The sequence below is a fragment of the Taeniopygia guttata genome, chromosome 14 (assembly GCF_048771995.1).
Source record: "Taeniopygia guttata chromosome 14, bTaeGut7.mat, whole genome shotgun sequence".
Classification (NCBI taxonomy): Eukaryota; Metazoa; Chordata; class Aves; order Passeriformes; family Estrildidae; genus Taeniopygia; species Taeniopygia guttata.
Genome location: NC_133039.1, coordinates 7246652 through 7264987, shown reverse-complemented (window position 1 = coordinate 7264987; position 18336 = coordinate 7246652). Strand labels below are relative to the sequence as shown.

Below are 18336 nucleotides of genomic sequence, written 5' to 3'. Positions count from 1 at the left end.
CTCTTGTCCGTCCTGATCAGAAACCTGAGGGAAAAATTTCAGGGCAGCCCTCCTTACCCTGGAGGGAGGGCACCAAGGGATGCCCGCGGGGGGGTGCCCAAGGGATGAACAGCTCGAGCGATCCTGCCTGGCGGGTGGCAAGGCCAGAGGAGTGGGGCCAGAGGGTTTTGGGCACAGAGACCCCTCTGGCTGCTCGCCCTGGAGGCCAGGTCTGGCTGAGTCCCGCTGCTCGGGGCCCTGCTGGGTGCAGCAGCTCGCCCGCCCCTCCCCGAGGAGCAGCACCCTGTCCAGGGCACCGCGGGTGCTCCGGGCTGCTGTGCTGGGGTGGGTGCCGCGCTCCTGTGCCTCCCTTGGCCCTGCCAACCTGGGGGTGCGGCTGTGGCATCCCGCCCAGGGCAGGGCTCGGCTGTCCCTCCCGCTTGGCCAGAGCCCGGGGCTGGGCAGCCCGGGCCGCGCTGACCGCTGCCCCTCCAGCAGGTTCGTCGCGGTCGCAGAGCGTGGCCAGCTCCCCCTACGCCCCCCAGCCCCCCGCCGAGCCCCAGATGAAGAAGATGGAGCCTCCATCAGAGGGGAAGGTGAGCGGGGAGTGTGTGGTGGGGACGGCCCGGGGGACACGGGCAGGAGTGGCGGGGACTCGTCCCCAGAGCTGCCCCCATCCCCGCGTCCCCTCTCACCCCAGAGCTCGGAGGCCGTGTACCAGTGGCTCTGCAAGTTCCAGCTGCAGCTCTACGCTCCCAACTTCATCAACGCCGGCTACGACATCACCACCATCAGCCGCATGACGCCCGAGGTGGGGCCGGGGGCGGTGGGAGGGAGGCACGGCCGGAGCAGGGCGGCACTGACCCCCCTCTCTGCCCCAGGACCTCACGGCCATCGGGGTCACCAAGCCGGGGCACAGGAAGAAGATCTCCTCCGAGATCAACAACCTCAACATCCCCGAGTGGCTGCCCGAGTACAAACCGGTGAGAGCTGTGCAGGGCCGGGGGGACAGAAGCCACATCCATGGTGGCAACGAGTCCCCTCCTCTCTTCCAGGGAGGGGTGGTACAGGACTAGGGTGGGAGCTGGCTCCGCGGTCCCAGAGCTGCCCATGTTCCCTCCTGGCAGCTCCCCAGGACTGTCGGGGTGCCAGCAATCATCCGTGTGCATGTGGCACTGTGACACCCTCCTGCCCCAATGTGTGGGCACAGTGAGAGGTTCCCGTGGGAGTAGGGCTGGCAGTAGCCCTGGATGCTTGTGGGGCACAGGGACAGCACAGGGACAGGGAGAGTCCCCTGGGGCTGCGATCCCCCAGCACGATGGCATCTCCGTGGCTGCTGGAGTGCCGGGGGTGCTGGGGCCAGACCCCGCTGGTGCTGAGCCTCGCCCCGCACCCCACCCAGGCCAACCTGGCGCTGTGGCTGTCCATGATCGGCCTGTCCCAGTACTACAAGGTGCTGGTGGAGAACGGCTACGAGAACATCGACTTCATCACCGACATCACCTGGGAGGACCTGCAGGAGATCGGCATCACCAAGCTGGGTAAGGCCCCCGCGCGGCGCTGGCTGCGGTGGCCTCGGCGGTGACACTGATGGCATGTGCCGCCCGCAGGCCACCAGAAGAAGCTGATGCTGGCGGTGAAGAAGCTGGCGGAGCTGCAGCGCGCCGAGCTGGGCAAGTACGAGCCGGGCACGCTGAAGAGGAAAGCGTCGGGGCCGAGCCCAGAGGTGCTGGCCATCGAGTCCCCCCCGCCAGAGCCGCCCGAGTGCCAGTCGCCCAAGATGACCACCTTCCAGGACAGCGAGCTCAGCAGCGAGCTGCAGGTGGCCATGACGGGGGAAGGCCCCGAGGAGCCCCCCGAGAAGGCGACGAACCCCGCGGCCCCCGGTTACCGCTCGCCGCCGGGGCTGGGCGGCCGCGCCCGGCTGATGAGCAGCTCGCAGGAGCTGCTGGGGGACGGCCCGCGGGGCGCCCCCGCCGCCGCCATCTCCAAGAGCCAGGAGTACCTGGCGGAGGGGGCCGGGGAGAGCCCTCCTGCGCCGCCCAAGGAGAGCCGCCCGCCCCGGCACGGCCACCCCGTGAAGCGCGCCAGCGTGCCCCCGGTGCCCGGCAAGCCCCGGCAGCCCTTCCCGGCCTCCGCCGGGCAGCTGACGCCGCCGCAGACCCCCGGCAAGGCACGACCCTCGTCCCCGCAAGGCCCTGCGGCCCCTCACGCCACCGCCAAGGTGAAGCCCACCCCGCAGCTGCTGCCGCCCGGCGAGCGCCCCGCATCGCCCCGCTCCCTGCCCCAGTCGCCCACGCACCGCGGCTTCGCCTACGTCCTGCCGCAGCCCGCCGAGGGCGAGGCGGCGCCGCCGGGGGTGCCCGTCCTGCCCGTCTCGGTGCCCGTGCTGTGCCTGCCGCCGGCGGCCGAGGGCGAGGAGGAGCCGGGCAGGCCGAAGAAGAGGGCGCACAGCCTGAACCGCTACGCCGCCTCGGACAGCGAGCAGGAGCGGGACGAGCTGCTGGTGCCGGACGCGGGGCCCTACGCCACCGTCCAGCGCCGCGTGGGCCGCAGCCACTCGGTGCGGGCACCCGCCGGCGGCGACAAGAACGTCAACCGCAGCCAGTCCTTCGCCGTCCGCCCCAAGAAGAAGGGACCGCCGCCGCCCCCTCCCAAGCGCTCCAGCTCCGCCATCTCCAGCGCCGGCATGGCCGAGGACTTCCCCAAGGAGGGTGAGGGCGAGGCGGCCGTCGGAGCGCCGAGCGCCGAGGGCGAGAGCCGCCGGGAGCAGCGGCGGGCGAGCGACCTGGGCGGCAGCGTGGACACGGGCAGCGCCGGCAGCGTGCGCAGCATCGCGGCCATGCTGGAGATGTCCTCCATCGGCGGTGGGGCCCGGGCGCTGGCGCTGCAGAAGCCGCACGGGGCGGCCGGGCCGGGACCGGCACCGGCCAAGGCGCCCGAGGGTTACTACCTGCAGCCCGGCCCGCCCCCGGGCAGCCCCGACCGCGCCCGCGTGGCCACCGTGCTGGCCACCGTCAAGCACAAGGAGGCCATCGGGCTGGACGGGGAGGTGGTGAACCGGCGCCGGACCATCAGCGGCCCGGTCACCGGGCTGGTGGCAGCCGCCCGCCGCGAGCGCGCCGACAGCGTGCGGTCGGAGGCGGCCGCCGACGGCCCCGGCGAGCGGCTGCGGGTGGAACGCGGCGGCTCCCCCGACGGTATCCCCTTCGCCGAGGACGGCACCCTCACCATCAAGCAGCGGCCGCGACCCCTGGGGCCGGCCCGCGGGGAGACGGGCGAGGGGCTGTCCCCGGCCCACCGTCACGGCGACCTGGCCAAGGTGGAGGCCAGCGCCACGCTCAAGCGGCGGATCCGGGCCAGGCAGAGCCAGCAGGACGGCGTCCGCTTCGTCCTCACCGAGTCCGACACCGTCAAGCGCCGGCCCAAAGCCAAGGAGAAGGAGGCGGCGCTGGAGCCGGCCACGCTGGCCGTGTACCAGAACGGCACCGGCACCGTGAAGCGGCGGCCGGCCTCGGAGCTGAGCGGGGCTGAGCCGCCGCCCACGCCGCCGCCCGCCGCCCGCCCCGACGGCCCCGAGTTCGTCCCGCCGCCCGCCGAGCCCAGGAAGCCCTTCAAGCCGCCGGTGTCCCCCAAGCCTGTGCTGACGCAGCCGCCTCCGAAGATGCCTGGGCCGCCGGTGCCCGTCCCCAAAAAGGTGCCCGTGCCAAGCCCCGGCAGCCCAGGTAGGTGCCCGCCAGCCCCCGGGGACGGGCGCTCCGCGGGGCGGACACCGGGGGTTCCAGGCAGCCCCGCCGCCCTCCTGCCCCTCTCCCTTCTCTCCGCAGAGGTGAAGCGGGTCCACGGCACGCCGCCCCCGGTGTCCCCCAAGCCCACGCCGCCCCCCACGGCGCCCAAGCCCCCCAAGCCCCACGCCGCCATCCAGTCGGTGAGCGCCAGCTCCACGCCGGCCCCGTCGCCAGCCCGGCAGCTGAGCCCCGCGGCCAAACCCTCCAGCACGCCGCCCTCGCTCTGCTCCAGCCCCGCCAAGCCCCTGTCGCCCGGTGCTCAGCCCCAGCAGGTGCCGGTGAAGCCGCCGCGCTCCACCATCGCCAGCCCGTCCGTGGACAGCGGCGGCCCCGAGCTGGCGCAGCAGAAGCTGGAGGAGACGAGCGCGTCCTTGGCCGCCGCGCTGCAGGCGGTGGAGGAGAAGATCAAGCAGGAGGACGGTCAGGCGGCAGAGTAAGGGGGCGCAGGGGTGGGTGGTGGGCCACGGGGAGGGTGTGAGGCCACTTTGGTGCCACCGAGCACAGGAGGCCATAAGGACCGTGCTCGGGGGTCAGGCTGTGACACCAGGATGGGACTGGGATGGTGCTGGGGGACGCCGGTGGAGCATCAGGGGACCCTGGTTGGAACCGCCCTGGGGAGGTGACGCTGAAGGACATCTTGCTGGAGCAGCATGGGCAGGGGGACCGAGGCATGTGGGTGCCCTGGGGCTTGGTTTGGAGAGGGGACGCTGGGGACATGGAGCCAGAACACTGTGCCACGGCACTGGGGACACAGTGCTGGGCACTGCAGGGCAAAGGGGCAGGAGGGCCGTGCCATGGGGCAGAGGGGGCTGTGCCGTGTCCCTATCCCTGCCCCTGCCTGCCCTCACCCATCTCTGTCACCCCCCAGCTCGGCTGTGGAGTCGAAGAGCACCGTGAGCATCCTGGACGACATCGGCAGCATGTTCGACGACCTGGCGGACCAGCTGGATGCCATGCTGGAGTGAGGGGCGCCAGGGCCCCGAGAACCTCAGGGCTTACGTGGGCACAAGGGCACAACGATCCACGACCCCCCGGCCCCGCCGCCCTCCCCTCATCCCCTTTGTACAGCCGTCCCCTCCCGGACATCCCGTCCCTCGGGGTTTGCACAAAGAAGAAGATACCTCAGGATTGTGCTCACGGACTCGGCGCCGGCTCCGGCAGGACTCCCTTTTGCAGAAGCAAAAAAACAAACAAAAAAAAGCAAAAACAAAAACCACAGAAATAAAACCCAACAGAAGAAACAAAGCAACACGCTCCGGACCGAACCGGGGCTCCGGGGGGCTCCCACTGCCCTGTCCGGCGGCCGCCCGTGCCCTGCCAGCCCCGGTGCCGCGGGTCACCGCCACCCGAATGTAGCACAAGCCCTGCCCGGCGCGGTGGCTCTGCCAGCCGCGTGTCACCGATGGCGTTTGCTGGTGGCGGGGCCGGGCGGGCAAATGCACTTGGGTTTCTTTGCTCCGTTTTTAATTTTGATTTTTAAACTTTGTTTTCTTTCTCGGTCGGCGTTGGCGGGGGCGGGCAAGGCTGGCGGTGGCCCTGGGGGCAGCGGTATGTGCCCCTGCCCAGCCCCTCCCCGCCCGGGGACAGGACGGTGATAAGCTATTAAAAAAAAAAAGTATTAATTTATTGGAGGGGGGAAAAAAAAATAAAAAAAGATATAAAGCAGATTTCCCCCAACCCCAAAATAATAAAAAAGAAATAAACTTTAACAAATATATATTTAAAAGATTTAAAAATATTAGCAATTATATATAAAGCAGTTTAAAAGAAATCAAGAGAAAACTGGATTTTAGCTTGAGAAAAACTATTAGATTATACTAAGCTGTGTGTCTTGTGGCAAACTCATTTAAGAGTAGCACAATATTTACCTTTTCTCTGGGTGGAAGGTACGTGCGAGCGGTTCTGGTCGGGTTTTCCGTTGGGATTCAGTGTCGCGTCTTTCTTTTTCCACCATTACGAACTCAAAGGATGTGCCTTGTTTTATGGAGGTTTTTGTTAATTCTCACACTGGAGGTGTTTCATTTCTTTTGGAGTGTCTTCAGCGTTTGGTTTAGTTCCTTTTTATTGCCTCTGTTGTCGGTCTGTGTCTGGGTGTGCGTGGGTGTGCGTGGGTGTGCACGCGGGGTGCGTGTGCCCGGTGTGTCCCGCGGGAGCACCGCTGTATATTCCTGTACAAACTGGAGTTGGAGTCTGGTTCAGTCGCTTGAGTCCTGATGAATGCATTTTTTGCTTGTGGTTTCCAAACAGAAGTGTTGCTGTTCCTTTCTTCCTCTCGAGACGTGGAGTGGTCTCTGCCTCCTTCCCTCTCCCTCCCTGCCCTGTCTCCCCCCGTCTCTCCCGTTGTGGTCGCTGATCCAGATGTGTTTGGCACAACTTTGAAATTTCTTTTGAAAAAAAAAAAAAAAAACCAACAAAACACAGAAAAAAAAAAAAGACTTTAAAAATAATTTAAAAAATAAATAAATCACCCGCCTGAAAATATCTGTTGAAAAGAAAAAAATATGTATCTAAAAAAAAAATCCATAAAGTTCTACATGATGGATATATACATATATATATTTTTTATGATTAAGTTATGGACTCTGTATCGTATCCCATCTGTCCAGCTCTGCATCTTGGTGCTGCTCCCTGCTCTTCTGTGCTTAGATTTCACCTCTACTTGTCTTTATTCTTCCTATTCTGAATTGTAGATGGCTCGTGGTGCTGTGAAGACGTTTGCTCCTATACCAAGTCTGGCAACAAATATTTAAACAAAAATAAAAAAATAAAACCCCTGCCGGGCTGCCACCCCTGTTTGTATCCCCAAGCCCTCCCGAGTCCTCGTGGTGTGCCGGGTGTTTGTGCTGCACAGTCTGAGGGCACCCCTGGGTGCTTCTGTGGGGTGCTGGGGCCTGTCCCCTGTGGAGTGTAGGGCCCAGGCACTTCAATTTTCACCCCACGGGGCCAGTGCTGGCTGCTGGCTCCCTGCAATAACTCACACCGGGCAGGAACAACTCTTTCTGCTTTTATTGTCAATGAAGAAATCATCAAATCTATATTACAATCTTAAAAACAGTAGAAAATGTGAGTAAAAATGCAACGGAGGCTTTTTGTCTTTAATGTGGAGACCATTATTACAGGGTGGTGAACAATGGGCTTGTGGAACTTGATTTGAGAACTAGCTGTGGCATAAAAATCGTACCTGGCTACTCAAGGAAACACCTCTTCCCAGCTGGATCGGCCCGGCGCCTTGGCAGTAAAATTAAATACTAGAGACAGAAAGGGGTCGGGTGCCCACCCAGGGTACGGCCCAAAGCTCGGTCCTGCCACGGACAGGGGCCCAGCGTGTCCCCACCAGGACACACGGATCTGGATCTGTCCAGTCCTGGCGCTGGCCAAGGGCTGCGCTCGCCTGGCCCCGAGCCCGAGCAGTGTCACCCCAGCCCCAGCCTGGGGGTGTCCCCAGCCGGGGGGGCACAGGCAGAGGAGGGCACTGGCACTGCTTCCTCTTTGCCAATCATGGGGGCAGATCTGAGGGAACACCTGGAGCGTCCGTGGGGCAGAGCCGTCCGGAGAGCCGCCGGCCGAGGGGCAGCAGCAGCAGGCAGTGGTCGGTGCAGGAGGAGCTGCAGCAGTCGTTTCAGTGGTGTGGTCACCCACAGGCCGATGGAAGGGAGAGTTTTTGGTCTTTCAGTGTGCAGGACTCGCGTGGCGTTCTCGTTAGCACGTCCAGACCTGCGGACAGACAACGGCACCGCAGGCAGTGACTCCTGAGCAGCGCCGTGGGCTTCTCCTCATCCCCACACAGCTTCCCTCTGCACTGCCAGCATCCACAACACTGCCAGGATGGAAACCTCCTGCCCATGGGGAACCATCCCCTTGTTCCAAAGACTCACAGAGTTATTAAGGTTGGAAATGACCTGCAAGATGATCGAATCCAACCTGTGACTGATCCCTACCTTGTCACCCAGCCCAGGGCACTGAGTGCCACATCCAGTCATTTCCTGGACACCTCCAGGGATGAGGAGTCCACCCCCTCCCTGGACAGCCCCTTCCTTAGCAACCCATTCCATGAAGAAATATTTTCTGCTGTCCAACCTGAACCTCCCCAGGCCCAGTTTGAGGCTATGTCCCGTTGTCTGGTCACTTGGGCAGTGACCAGAGCTCACCCCTCACCTGGCTCCACCCTCCTGTCACTCTGACTCCTAACTCATTTAACGCCCCAATTCTAGCACTGGAGGAGCCCAAACCAGGCAGGAGAAGCCTGAGCAAACCCACCTTGACAGTGCTGTCCACGGCGCCGGAGAAGAGGCGGCCGCGGGACACGGCCAGGGCGGTGACGCTGCCCTGGTGGCGCAGCAGGGTCTGGGTGCAGATCATGTTGTCCATGCTCCACACCTGCGGGGACACGGGGAGCGTGAGCCCGGCACGGGGAGCAGCGGGAGGGACGGGGGTGGCACGGGTGACACGGGTGACACGCAGGGCTGGGGATCCCCCGCGCTGTCCCACGCGCCGGGTCCCGCACACGCACCCTGAGCGAGCGGTCGTAGGAGGCGCTGAAGACTTTGGTTTGATCGGGCGTGGAGATGACGGCCAGGGCGTAGACTGTCCCCACGTGCCCGGTCAGCGTGCGGACCTGCTCCTTGCTCTCGATGTCCCACACCTGCGGGGCACAGCCGGGTTGGGCACTGCGCTGAGGGACAGCCAGATCCCCTCCGAGAGCTGCTGCTGCCTCCACGCACAGCACAGGTGAGTGCTGTGCCCGAGGGACAGCCAGAGGGACAGCCAGGGCCAAGGGACAGCCAGAGGCAGGTGCTGTGCCCAAGGGACAGCCAGAGGCAGGTGCTGTGCCCAAGGGACAGCCAGAGGCAGGTGCTGTGCCCCAGGGACAGCCAAAGGCAGGTGCTGTGCCCCAGGGACAGCCAGAGGCAGGTGCTGTGCCTAAGGGACAGCCAGAGGGACAGCCAGGGCCAAGGGACAGCCAGAGGTGAGTGCTGTGTCCGAGGGACAGCCAGAGGGAACAGCCAGAGCCAAGGGACAGCCAGAGTTGTGTGCTGTGCCCAAGGGACAGCCAGAGGCAGGTGCTGTGCCCAAGGGACAGCCAGAGCCAAGGGACAGCCAGAGTTGGGTGCTGTGCCCAGGGACAGCCAGAGTTGGGTGCTGTGCCCAAAGGACAGCCAGAGTTGGGTGCTGTGCTCGAGGGACAGCCAGAGTTGGGTGCTGTGCCCAGGGACAGCCAGAGTTGGGTGCTGTGCCCAGGGGACAGCCAGAGTTGGGTGCTGTGCCCAAGAGCACAGCCAGAGTTGGGTGCTGTGCCCAAGAGCACAGCCAGAGTTGGGTGCTGTGCCCAAGGGACAGCCAGAGCCAAGGGACAGCCAGAGTTGGGTGCTGTGCCCAAGGCACAGCCAGAGTTGGGTGCTGTGCCCAGGGGACAGCCAGAGCCAAGGCACAGCCAGAGTTGGGTGCTGTGCCCAAGGCACAGCCAGAGTTGGGTGCTGTGCCCAAAGGACAGCCAGAGTTGGGTGCTGTGCCCAGGGACAGCCAGAGTTGGGTGTTGTGCCCAAGAGCACAGCCAGAGTTGGGTGCTGTGCCCAAGAGCACAGCCAGAGTTGGGTGCTGTGCCCAAGGCACAGCCAGAGTTGGGTGCTGTGCCCAAGAGCACAGCCAGAGTTGGGTGCCCACCCCCACGCCCCCATCCCCATTCCCTGCTGCTCCCAGCAGCCCATCCCAGCTGCTCCATACGTGGATGAGGTTCTCGTAGGTGCCGCACACGATGTGGTGGTTGGTCACGGCGATGGAGTACACGCTGCCTCCCGACGTCTGCAGCACGTGCACACACTCCAGGTTCCGGATGTCCCAGATCTGAGAGACATCGAGCAGAGGCAGGATGAGACCCTTGTCCACAGGGGAGAGCCCTTGCAGCCATTCTGCCACGCACAGAGTCAGCCTGGCTCCCCTGTGCCCACATGACACCTTTGGGGACAAACCTATCCAGCTGGGAATGTTCAGCAATGAAGAGCAAATCCCTGTTATCTTATTTAGCTGCCCAACTTTAAATATCCAGGCTGGAAACGTTGTGTGGAGACTTCACACCCTTTGTGTGTGACTGCACGCATGTGCACACACAGCCCAGTCCCTGACAGCACTACAAACCAACGCAGATCAATTAACAGAGATTCATTAACACTGAGAAGGGCAACTTCCAATTTTCCTGTGTCCCCCAGACTGTTTACCCCTGAGAGGTGACCTATTCATCAAAACCTGAGCCAGCACAGAGGAGGGAGGGCACTGGGAACCCTCACAGGGATTTATGGTAGCTCTGCAGCCAGGCAGTGACCTTCCCCCGTTATCAGCAGGAGTGTCAGTGCAGATAAGGCTGCGGCAGCCCAGAGGCGCCGTGCCTGAGGCCCCGTTTGTCCCAGGGAGCCTCCCCAGCAGCTCCCGAGGCCCAGCCTGCAGGGATGGACTCAGCACAGGAAAACCCCACGTGTCAGCAGTGCAGAGCACAGAGAGGAACAGGGAGAGGGGGCTCGGGGTGTCGCCAGTGCCAGGGTCCCACCTTGATGGTCTGGTAAGATCCGCTGTAGAGATAGTTCTGGGAAGCCACCAGTGCTCGAACCCAGTGGTTGAGACCTGTCAGCTCCTTCTTCAGCTTGAGCTCAGTACCCACAATATCCCACACCTGTGGAAAGCAAGGACACACACAGGGGGAGGAATCTCAGTGGGGCTGGGCAGGACGCGGACAGCAGTGCCCACCCTGCCCGAGGCCCTCACAGCTCTTGTGGGGATCCTTGTGCCAGCTCTCCTGCCTGGTGGGAACTGCCTGATCCCACTGACTTGCTGATAAAACCCAGTAACTGCTGAGGAAGCACATTCCCTGAGGGAGCCAGCCTGGAGCCTGCATTACCGCTGGCAAAGACCCTTCCCTAGCAGAGCCACGGGCTGCAAAATCGAAACCACAGCTGCAGCAAGGAGCTGCCCTGCACTTGCACTCCCACAGAGCTCCTCTCCCAGCCCTGGCACACAGGGACTGGCAGATCTCACTCCCCACCCTCACTCTGGGCCTGCCTGGCTCATTGGCAGGTAGTGGCCAGGGATGACAAACCCAAGAGGCCCCAAATTCTCCTTGTGCTGTCTGGCTGCGCCAGCCTTGAGCCCTCTCCAGAGCTGAACCACTCCAGGCCCCAGATAAAGAAAAGAGCACAGTCCTCTTACAGATGGACGGGCCCATAAGCTGTCTCACCAGGAGCTGGAAGCAGAACCACAGGAATCTAGCCAAGGCTTTAAAGGGCAGCCTGAAAAGCTGTTCCTGATTTCTGCGTGTTTTAGGTAGGGAATACAGACTCAAGATCCTTTGGAGGTGGTTTCAAAACAGACAGCCTGAATCTCCAGCCAGTTCTGGAGCCCAGACAAAATTCCCAATGGTCTGGGCAGGTCTGTTGGGGGCCTGAGGACACACATGCTCAGGAAGTGCCAGGATACTCCAGCTGCAGCCTCGGGTTTACAGAGCTGGAAGAAATAGTGTTTTTGCAGCCAGAGAACAGCTTTCCCTTGAGCACAGTGCATGGGCTAAACCTCTGCAGTGCTGGCTGCTCTGTGGCTCAGGAGACCTTAGCAACAAGGTCACCTACAGCTCAGAATGCCACTTCCTTCCTCTTTGGACACTTCTGCCTCAGAGTTTGTACTCCTGGTCCCCACGCAGCCCCAGAGGAGCCCTGGAGCTGCACCTTGATGGCTTTGAGGGAGCCACTGAAGAGCATGTTGTGTGAGGAGACCAAAGTGCAAACAGGATTGTCGTGCGCTCGGATCGTGTTCACCTTCTGCAGGTTTTGAATATCCCAGACCTGCAAACAAGAACCATGGAATGGTTTAGGTGGCAAAAGCCCTCTAAGATCAAGTCCAGCACTGTCAAGCCCACCAAAGCAGATCACCCATGAGGGGCTGGGCAGGCCACCCTGCCCCAGCCCAGAGCACCAGCCCCTGCTCCCAGGCAGGAGCTGGGAGGAGGAAATGCAGCCTGTAGGAAAGCCCCCAGCCCAGCCCAGGAGGTGATCAGCCGCCCAGCCTGGCACAGGTGGGGCAGCCCCTGCTGCTGTGGGTGCCCCCACGGGTACTCACGATGATGGTGCAGTCAGCAGAGCCACTGTACAGCTTGTTCCTGCAACGACACCGGGACACAAAGCGGGGTCACCGAGGGACAGCGCCATGGCAGGTCCCACCCAGCTCCTCCCTGGCACTGGGGGGACAGGAGCTGCACCCCCACAGTGCAGGGAGCCAAGCATGCTGCTGGTGAGCAGGGAGGAAACCAGGACACAGGGGAGACCACAGACACACTCTTTGTCCATTTTTTCCAGAGCAACAAGGCAAGATACGCCTCTCATGCCTGATCTGGCACATGCAGGAGAGAGGATGGGAATTGTGAGGGCTCCAGGGCTGTTCCCACTCTCCCCAAAAACAGGTGCCTCTCCTCACTCACCCCTGGATGCAGAGAGCCAGCACAATTCCATCATGACCCTCCAGGGTCTTTTGGCACTTGTATGTGGTACAGGTGTCCCACACCTAACAGAAAACACGAGGCAGAGGTTGGAGCCTGGGCGGGATGGCAGCACCCAGAGGAGGAAACAGGCTGGCTGCCACCTGGGCACTGCCACCTGGGCACTGCCACCTGGGCCCTGCTGCCAGCCCCCGGGCCTGGAGGCTTGGCTAGCAGAGGAATGGACTGCAGAGGGTCAGGCTGAAGCTAAGGAGCCACAGGCCAGCAGCTGGTCCAGCTCTGCTCCCTCAGCCCAGGCCAACACAACACTCTGAGACACAGGAGCAGCTCTCGGGCTCCTTTTAGCACTTCCCACCCCATCCCAGGGCTCCAGTGGCACAGCACAGCTTCCTCTGCCACTGCAAAGGCTTTTCCCCTGAGCACACAGGGCTCTCTCAAGTGGGAATGTGGTGCCCAGAGCAGCCAGGACAGGGGAGAAATTCTTCTTTCCTTCCCTAATGTACAGCAAGATCCATTTCCTTCCATGTGGCTCTAAAACCAAGGGAACTAAACTAAGCTCTGCTCCTGGCAGGGTTAGTTGTGGCAGCCCATGGGGTCCCTAGCCTGGGCAGCAGCCACCAGCAGCACTGGTGACACTGGGAAGGGCTGTTGAGGCTGCACCGGGGCAGTGCTGTCAGTTTGAGTTACTGAAAACAGGACAAAGGAAAACAAACATGCCATAAAACAGGGAAAGGACACATTGGATCAGGGACAAATGTTTTGTTCTAGGATGACTTTTTATAACAAAGGAACATAAAATCAGAAGCTGAAATAGTCATGAATACCCTAAATGCCACATAAAGCAAAACCAGCAGCTGCAGGAATGAGATTCTAATCAGGGCCTTGCAAAGATCTCTGTCTCTCAATTTCACCAGCACATAATGTTTCCTTGCAGAGAATTTTGTCCAACTATAATCACAAAGAATCATTTGATTCTTTGGAGAAAACTTTATGAAGTGACATCTGCCCACCCCACAAATGAACTCGGCTTCTGTTCCACGTGCAAATGCAGAAGGTGCAGGGAAGAGGGAAGCTCTTACCTTAATGGTTTTGTCTGAGGAGCCACTGAAGAGCAAGTCTCCTATGGAGTACACACACAAACACCACACAGGGCCCTGGTGGCCCACAAAGGTGCCCTTGCACTTGAAGATCTGCTGAGGATCATAGGCTGCAGAAAGGAGAGGCAGGTGAGGCAGGGAGCGCAGTGCTGCTGCTCTGCACAGCTGGGACAGCAGCCAGGAGGGCTCCCTGGGCATCCCCCACACCCAGCCCCAGGCAATGGGCATACTCACATCCAAGGATGCCCATGTTGAGCCGAGCGTTGATGTGGGAGAGCTCATCCTGAAAAACACAACACGCTGTGTGAGCTGCGGAGCCATCCAGGCCAGCCTGCCCTGGACGTGGCTTTAGGACTGTCCCCTCCTCTGCTACAACCCCTCTTGTCTTCCTGACTCCCACAGGGCCCGTCCTCAGCAGCCAACTCATCCTCTGACCAGAGGTCTCTGCTCTGCTCTGTTATTGCCACATCCCTCTGTCACCTCCTCCAGAGACCACGGGCTCTGACAGCACCTCACACCTGCATTAAACTCTTCAGTGTCAGACAGGCCCAGAAATATCTCTCAGAATATACTGTCCTCACTCTGCAGTTCACCAGACTGCGTGGACCTGCTTATCTCCCTGCTTTCTGCAGGCAGGGAGGAGGGGACAATGCCCCTGTAGAAGGCCCAGGCTTTGGAGCAGAAGGCTCTCCCCAGAGCAGGAGAAGCCCAGCTAGGGGCAGAGCCAGGTAACTCCCATCCTCACGTTCAGCATGGAGGCGTCCCTGCGGAATTCCATCAGGTCCTCGCTCAGCTTGCTCTGGTTCTCGTCCAGCACATCTGCGAGAGAGGGACCGGCCTAGAGTCACTGCAGAGCCACTGGTGGCACCCCAGGGAACAGGCTGGGTGCCACCCAGCCCCGCCACACGCTGCTGCCATCAGCAGGGAGAGCAACCCTGTAACCCAGAGAGCTGCCCTGTCCCTACAGCTCTGACCACAGAGCTCGTCTGGTGCACGCTCACCAAACTTCAGCTCCAGGTTCTTCTCCAGCTGGTCGATTTTCTCTGAGAGCTTCCCCAGCATGGAGCGCAGGAAGGCGATCTCCTGGTCCTTCTGGGCCATGGCCACCTGCATCTCGTGGAAGCGATCGTCCGTCTGCTGCAGGAACTCCTTCAGACCCTCGAACTTGCAGCTCTCCAGGTGGGTCTCATAGGTGTCCTGGTTTCCTATGAATGCACACCTGAAGGGAAGGCAGATGCTGGCTGGAGCAGGGCTCACCTGGAGATTCCTTGCTCAGCTGTCTCCTCAAGGAAGCTCCCAGGTCTGTGTGGGTCCCCAGCTGTCCTGCTCCTCCTGCCAGCAGCAGGGATAATGTGAAGGGTGGACTTGATCATCTTGGAGGTCCTTTCCAATTTTAATGATTCTATGATCCTGCTTGGAGAGGCAACTGCAGGACAAGAGAAGCCAAGCAGCTCCCATTTTTCCAGCCAGGACACAGGCCCCAAACTACACTGTTTGTCTGGGAAGTTGCAAGGAAAAGCAGATTTTGGGCAGGAGACAGAGTGTGGCATCAGTTTATTGTGTTCACCAGAAGCCATCAAAACCAGTGGAAAACACTGCCGATGACCTCACCAGATGCTGACTTGGGCCTGCAGCATGGCATAGAGTCAGGGCTGCTCTGCCTCTGCTAAGACATGGCTCAGGATCATGGAATCACAGAATTGTTGAGGTTGGCCTCTAAGGCCACCAAGTCCACTCGTTCCCCCAAGGCCACCACTAACCCACGTCCCCAAGTGCCACATCTACATGGCACTGGGGACTCCACCAGTGCCCCATGCCAGTGCTGCTAGAACTTTCTGTGAACCCTCTTCCTGCAACAGTAAACCCAAGCAGGGGCTGCCCTGGGGCTCGGGTGACAGGGAACCCTCTGAGGTGGATCAGTACTTCCCTTGCCTGGGACAAGGCCTGGTTGGACACAGCCATGGTGCTCAAATTACTGTTGTCCTCATCCCCCTCTCTTCATGCTCTGACTCTCCTCCAGCTGTTCTGCCTGTGCACTCACCCTCCTCCTCACCGTGACCTGCCTGCTCCCACCCAGAGGCTCCAGGGCTGCCTCCTGCCATCCCTGTAAGCCCCAGCTCAGCCTCAGGCCAAGGCACAGCCCCGGGGAGAGCTGCTCAGGGGCCTCGGTGCCAGCCCCAGGCTGCAGCAGCCAAAAAGCAGCTCAGTAATGAACTCAGTGCAGCTTCCCCAGCCAAAAACATCAGCTCCTTACCCGTATTTGGAGTGGGGACACTTGATGTGCTCACACTCCTTCAGGTGAGCCTCCAGGTTCATTTTGAGGAGGGGAGGACAGCTGGGGTTGTTGGGGCAGCGCACGGGCCTGTAATCACAGCTGCTCTCATGATCCCTGTTCAGGGAGAGAAGCAAAGGCAGGGAAAATCAGCAATGAGCAAAAAATATTGGGAACAACAAAGACCGTCAGGAGAGGAGCAAACCAGCCCTGTGATGCTGTCCAATAAGCCAAAGCCTCCTGCTCTGAGACTGCAATTCCAGCTTTAAATTCTCATTTGGCCAGAAAATTGAGAGTAACAATAAGCCACATTTTCACAGGGCACATCTACTTCTGCACCTGATGGCTGAGCCTTCAGGCAGCCATCAACAACAGGCAACAGACAGGGAAAACAGGGAATGCAATTAGGATGGGGAGGGAGGTAGATTTCAAATTCATAGGATATAACCAAGATAATTCCTCTTACAAAAAGAATCCCAAGTTCATCCCAGATGTGAGGTGGCTGCTCTCACAATGCACCCCCTGTCCCAGTGCTGGCACTCAGGGAGCAGAAAACAGCATCCACCCCTTGACACCAGCCCATCTGCCTCCATCTGAGCTGTCCCCCGAAGCCACCCTGCCCATCCCTGGGCAGGCAAACAGAGCAGGAGATGCATGGCCCCAGGGCAGGGTGGCACAGCCTGCAGAGGCTCAGTGGAAGGAGCACTCACTTCCTGGCACTCAGCTTGACGGTGAAGGGGCAGCCGCGGGGGTCCACCTCGAAGGCGGTGGGCTTGCTGCTGGCGGCGGGCCGGCAGCCGTACTTGCAGTGGATGAACAGCTCCCCGATCTGCTCGGCCACCGCGATGTTGTTCACCACCACCGTCAGCTTGGCGTTGTCCACGGGGCACTTCTCTGCCACGGAGGGAAGGACACAGTCAGTGTGGGTGAGACAGGGCACCAGCATTTCCCAAAGCACCAGCATTTCCCAGAGCCCCTGCATGGAAATGGTGGTTTCTGCCCTCCCTGGTCAGGTCAGCCAGCTGCCAGGTTGTGGGAATCCAGGGCATCCCTCTGGCTGCCCTGGCAAGTCTGGGACCATAACCTGCTCCTCACCCAGGCCTGAGCTCAGCTCCTGCTGCCAGCAATCACTGAAACCCAGAATCCTTTAGGTTGGAAAACACCTCCAACATCAGCGAGACCAAGCCTTGGACGGATCACTGCCTCATCAACTGAGCTCTGCCGCATCCAGCTGTTTATGGAACACTCCAGGCATGGGGATTGCAATTGCAAAGCCTTTTGCTACAGATCTGTGGGTTGGGGTTGATGCAGCAGGGCACGGTGAGGGGATTAACATGCAAAGCAGAAAGACCTCTTGCATGTGGAACACAAAAATCTTAAGCCAGAAAGAGCTGCTGCTCTGCAGGACTCCCCAGGGAGCCTCCTCAGTGCTTGCTGTTCTGGTAATGCCAATGGCTTGGCTCTGTGCTGAACAACAGCTTGCCAAGAGGGGCACAGGCTCGTGCCAAAAAAAGTCTTTTTTATGCAGCCAAAGTCCAGCTCAAGCGGGAGCTGGTCAGCCCAGGCCAGCAGCCAGGGGCTTGGGCCCTCCCAGGGTTCTGGAAGAGCTGGGTGAGCTAAAGCAGCTCAGTGGGGCTCAGTCAGGGGCCACAGCCCTGGCACTGAAGGGATGGGGGAGAAGGGCTTGATGCCAAACGTGGCCCCTGGTTCTTTATCCAGGCAGGCACAGAAAGCTTTCAGTTTGAAATCTGTGGGTCAACTCTGGGCGAGACATGTATTATCCTGGGATTATCCACTGCATTTTCCAGGATCTGAGAACATCCTGTGCCCAGCCCTCTCTGCAGTGCCCATGCTCCAGAGTGTACCAGCGGCCCCCAGCCCCTCACTGCTGCAGTCTGAAGGACAGCTTGTTTTAAGCCCTTTGGACATTTTTCTGCAGGTTTCTCTTTAGGTGAAAGCGAGTCAACCAGGAAATAACAGTGTTTTGGCTGCATCACACAAGAACAGTTCTGTACTCACCAGATGTTAAGGCACATCTCCTGCAAAACGTGTGCTGTGGAGACAGAGAGGAACAGCAGCGTCAGCGTAAAACGAGAGCAGGCAAATTATTCCCTGTGGCTACCAATGGGAAAGGTGGGAGATAGCAAAGCCTGTGGCTCAGGAGCCTCAGCAGCTGCTCACCCTGTATTAGCAGGGCAAACCCCAGCTGCTTGCTCAGGCAGCTCAGGGTGAAGCTCAGGTCCTGAACACACAGTTTGGAGCTTTGACGTTTTCCCCATTCAGGATCAGGCCATGATTGTGTTGCAAGACAAAGCCAGGGGCATGTTCTGCCACACTCTGATATTCGTGGGATCACAGAATCCTGGAATGGTTTGGGTTGGAAGGGATCTTAGAAATCATCAAGTTTCAATTCCCTTCCAATGGGCAGGGACACCTTCCACCAGACCAGGGCTCAGAGCTCCATCCAGCCTGCTCTTGAACACATCCAAGTCTTTCCCACCCTCCACATCTGCATAGGGTTTCTTTACTTCACCCTCCACCGTAGCCCATGTCATCCCTCTCACTGCCCTGAGAAGCCCTCGGGGGAAGGGGAAGCCTGGCCTGTCCCTGTCCTTGCCCAGTCAGCCCATCACATCCATCCCTCTGCAGCCCTCTCATGGCAGCAGAAGCTGCCCTGTCCTGCTGCCAGGCAGAGGGAACAGCTGGTTTATAACCCATTAAATGCTC

At 60.4% G+C, this 18336-nt stretch overlaps 2 protein-coding genes across 5 annotated transcripts in view; one reads left to right on the top strand and one right to left on the bottom strand.

The window, feature by feature from the left end:
• CASKIN1 (CASK interacting protein 1) overlaps positions 1-6541 on the top strand; it is a 32343-nt gene extending 25802 nt beyond the window's left edge. For both annotated transcript variants that reach the window (XM_072935902.1, XM_072935903.1), the window contains 7 exons: positions 478-575; positions 680-790; positions 861-962; positions 1382-1520; positions 1590-3704; positions 3807-4200; positions 4636-6541. In XM_072935902.1, coding sequence (XP_072792003.1) covers positions 478-575; positions 680-790; positions 861-962; positions 1382-1520; positions 1590-3704; positions 3807-4200; positions 4636-4732 — 3056 coding nt within the window. In that variant the 3' untranslated portion in view covers positions 4733-6541. The remainder of the gene's footprint in view (positions 1-477; positions 576-679; positions 791-860; positions 963-1381; positions 1521-1589; positions 3705-3806; positions 4201-4635) is intronic.
• Positions 6542-6758: 217 nt separating this feature from the next.
• The window catches only part of TRAF7 (TNF receptor associated factor 7), a 29027-nt gene continuing 17449 nt past the window's right edge, over positions 6759-18336 (bottom strand). For all 3 annotated transcript variants that reach the window (XM_012577830.5, XM_030285072.4, XM_012577831.5), the window contains 15 exons: positions 17629-17662; positions 16320-16503; positions 15592-15726; positions 14339-14556; positions 14083-14156; positions 13572-13620; positions 13320-13447; positions 12223-12305; positions 11865-11904; positions 11474-11590; positions 10306-10428; positions 9489-9608; positions 8278-8409; positions 8025-8144; positions 6759-7481 (listed from right to left, as the gene is read on the bottom strand). In XM_012577830.5, coding sequence (XP_012433284.1) covers positions 7467-7481; positions 8025-8144; positions 8278-8409; positions 9489-9608; positions 10306-10428; positions 11474-11590; positions 11865-11904; positions 12223-12305; positions 13320-13447; positions 13572-13620; positions 14083-14156; positions 14339-14556; positions 15592-15726; positions 16320-16503; positions 17629-17662 — 1572 coding nt within the window. In that variant the 3' untranslated portion in view covers positions 6759-7466. The remainder of the gene's footprint in view (positions 7482-8024; positions 8145-8277; positions 8410-9488; positions 9609-10305; positions 10429-11473; positions 11591-11864; positions 11905-12222; positions 12306-13319; positions 13448-13571; positions 13621-14082; positions 14157-14338; positions 14557-15591; positions 15727-16319; positions 16504-17628; positions 17663-18336) is intronic.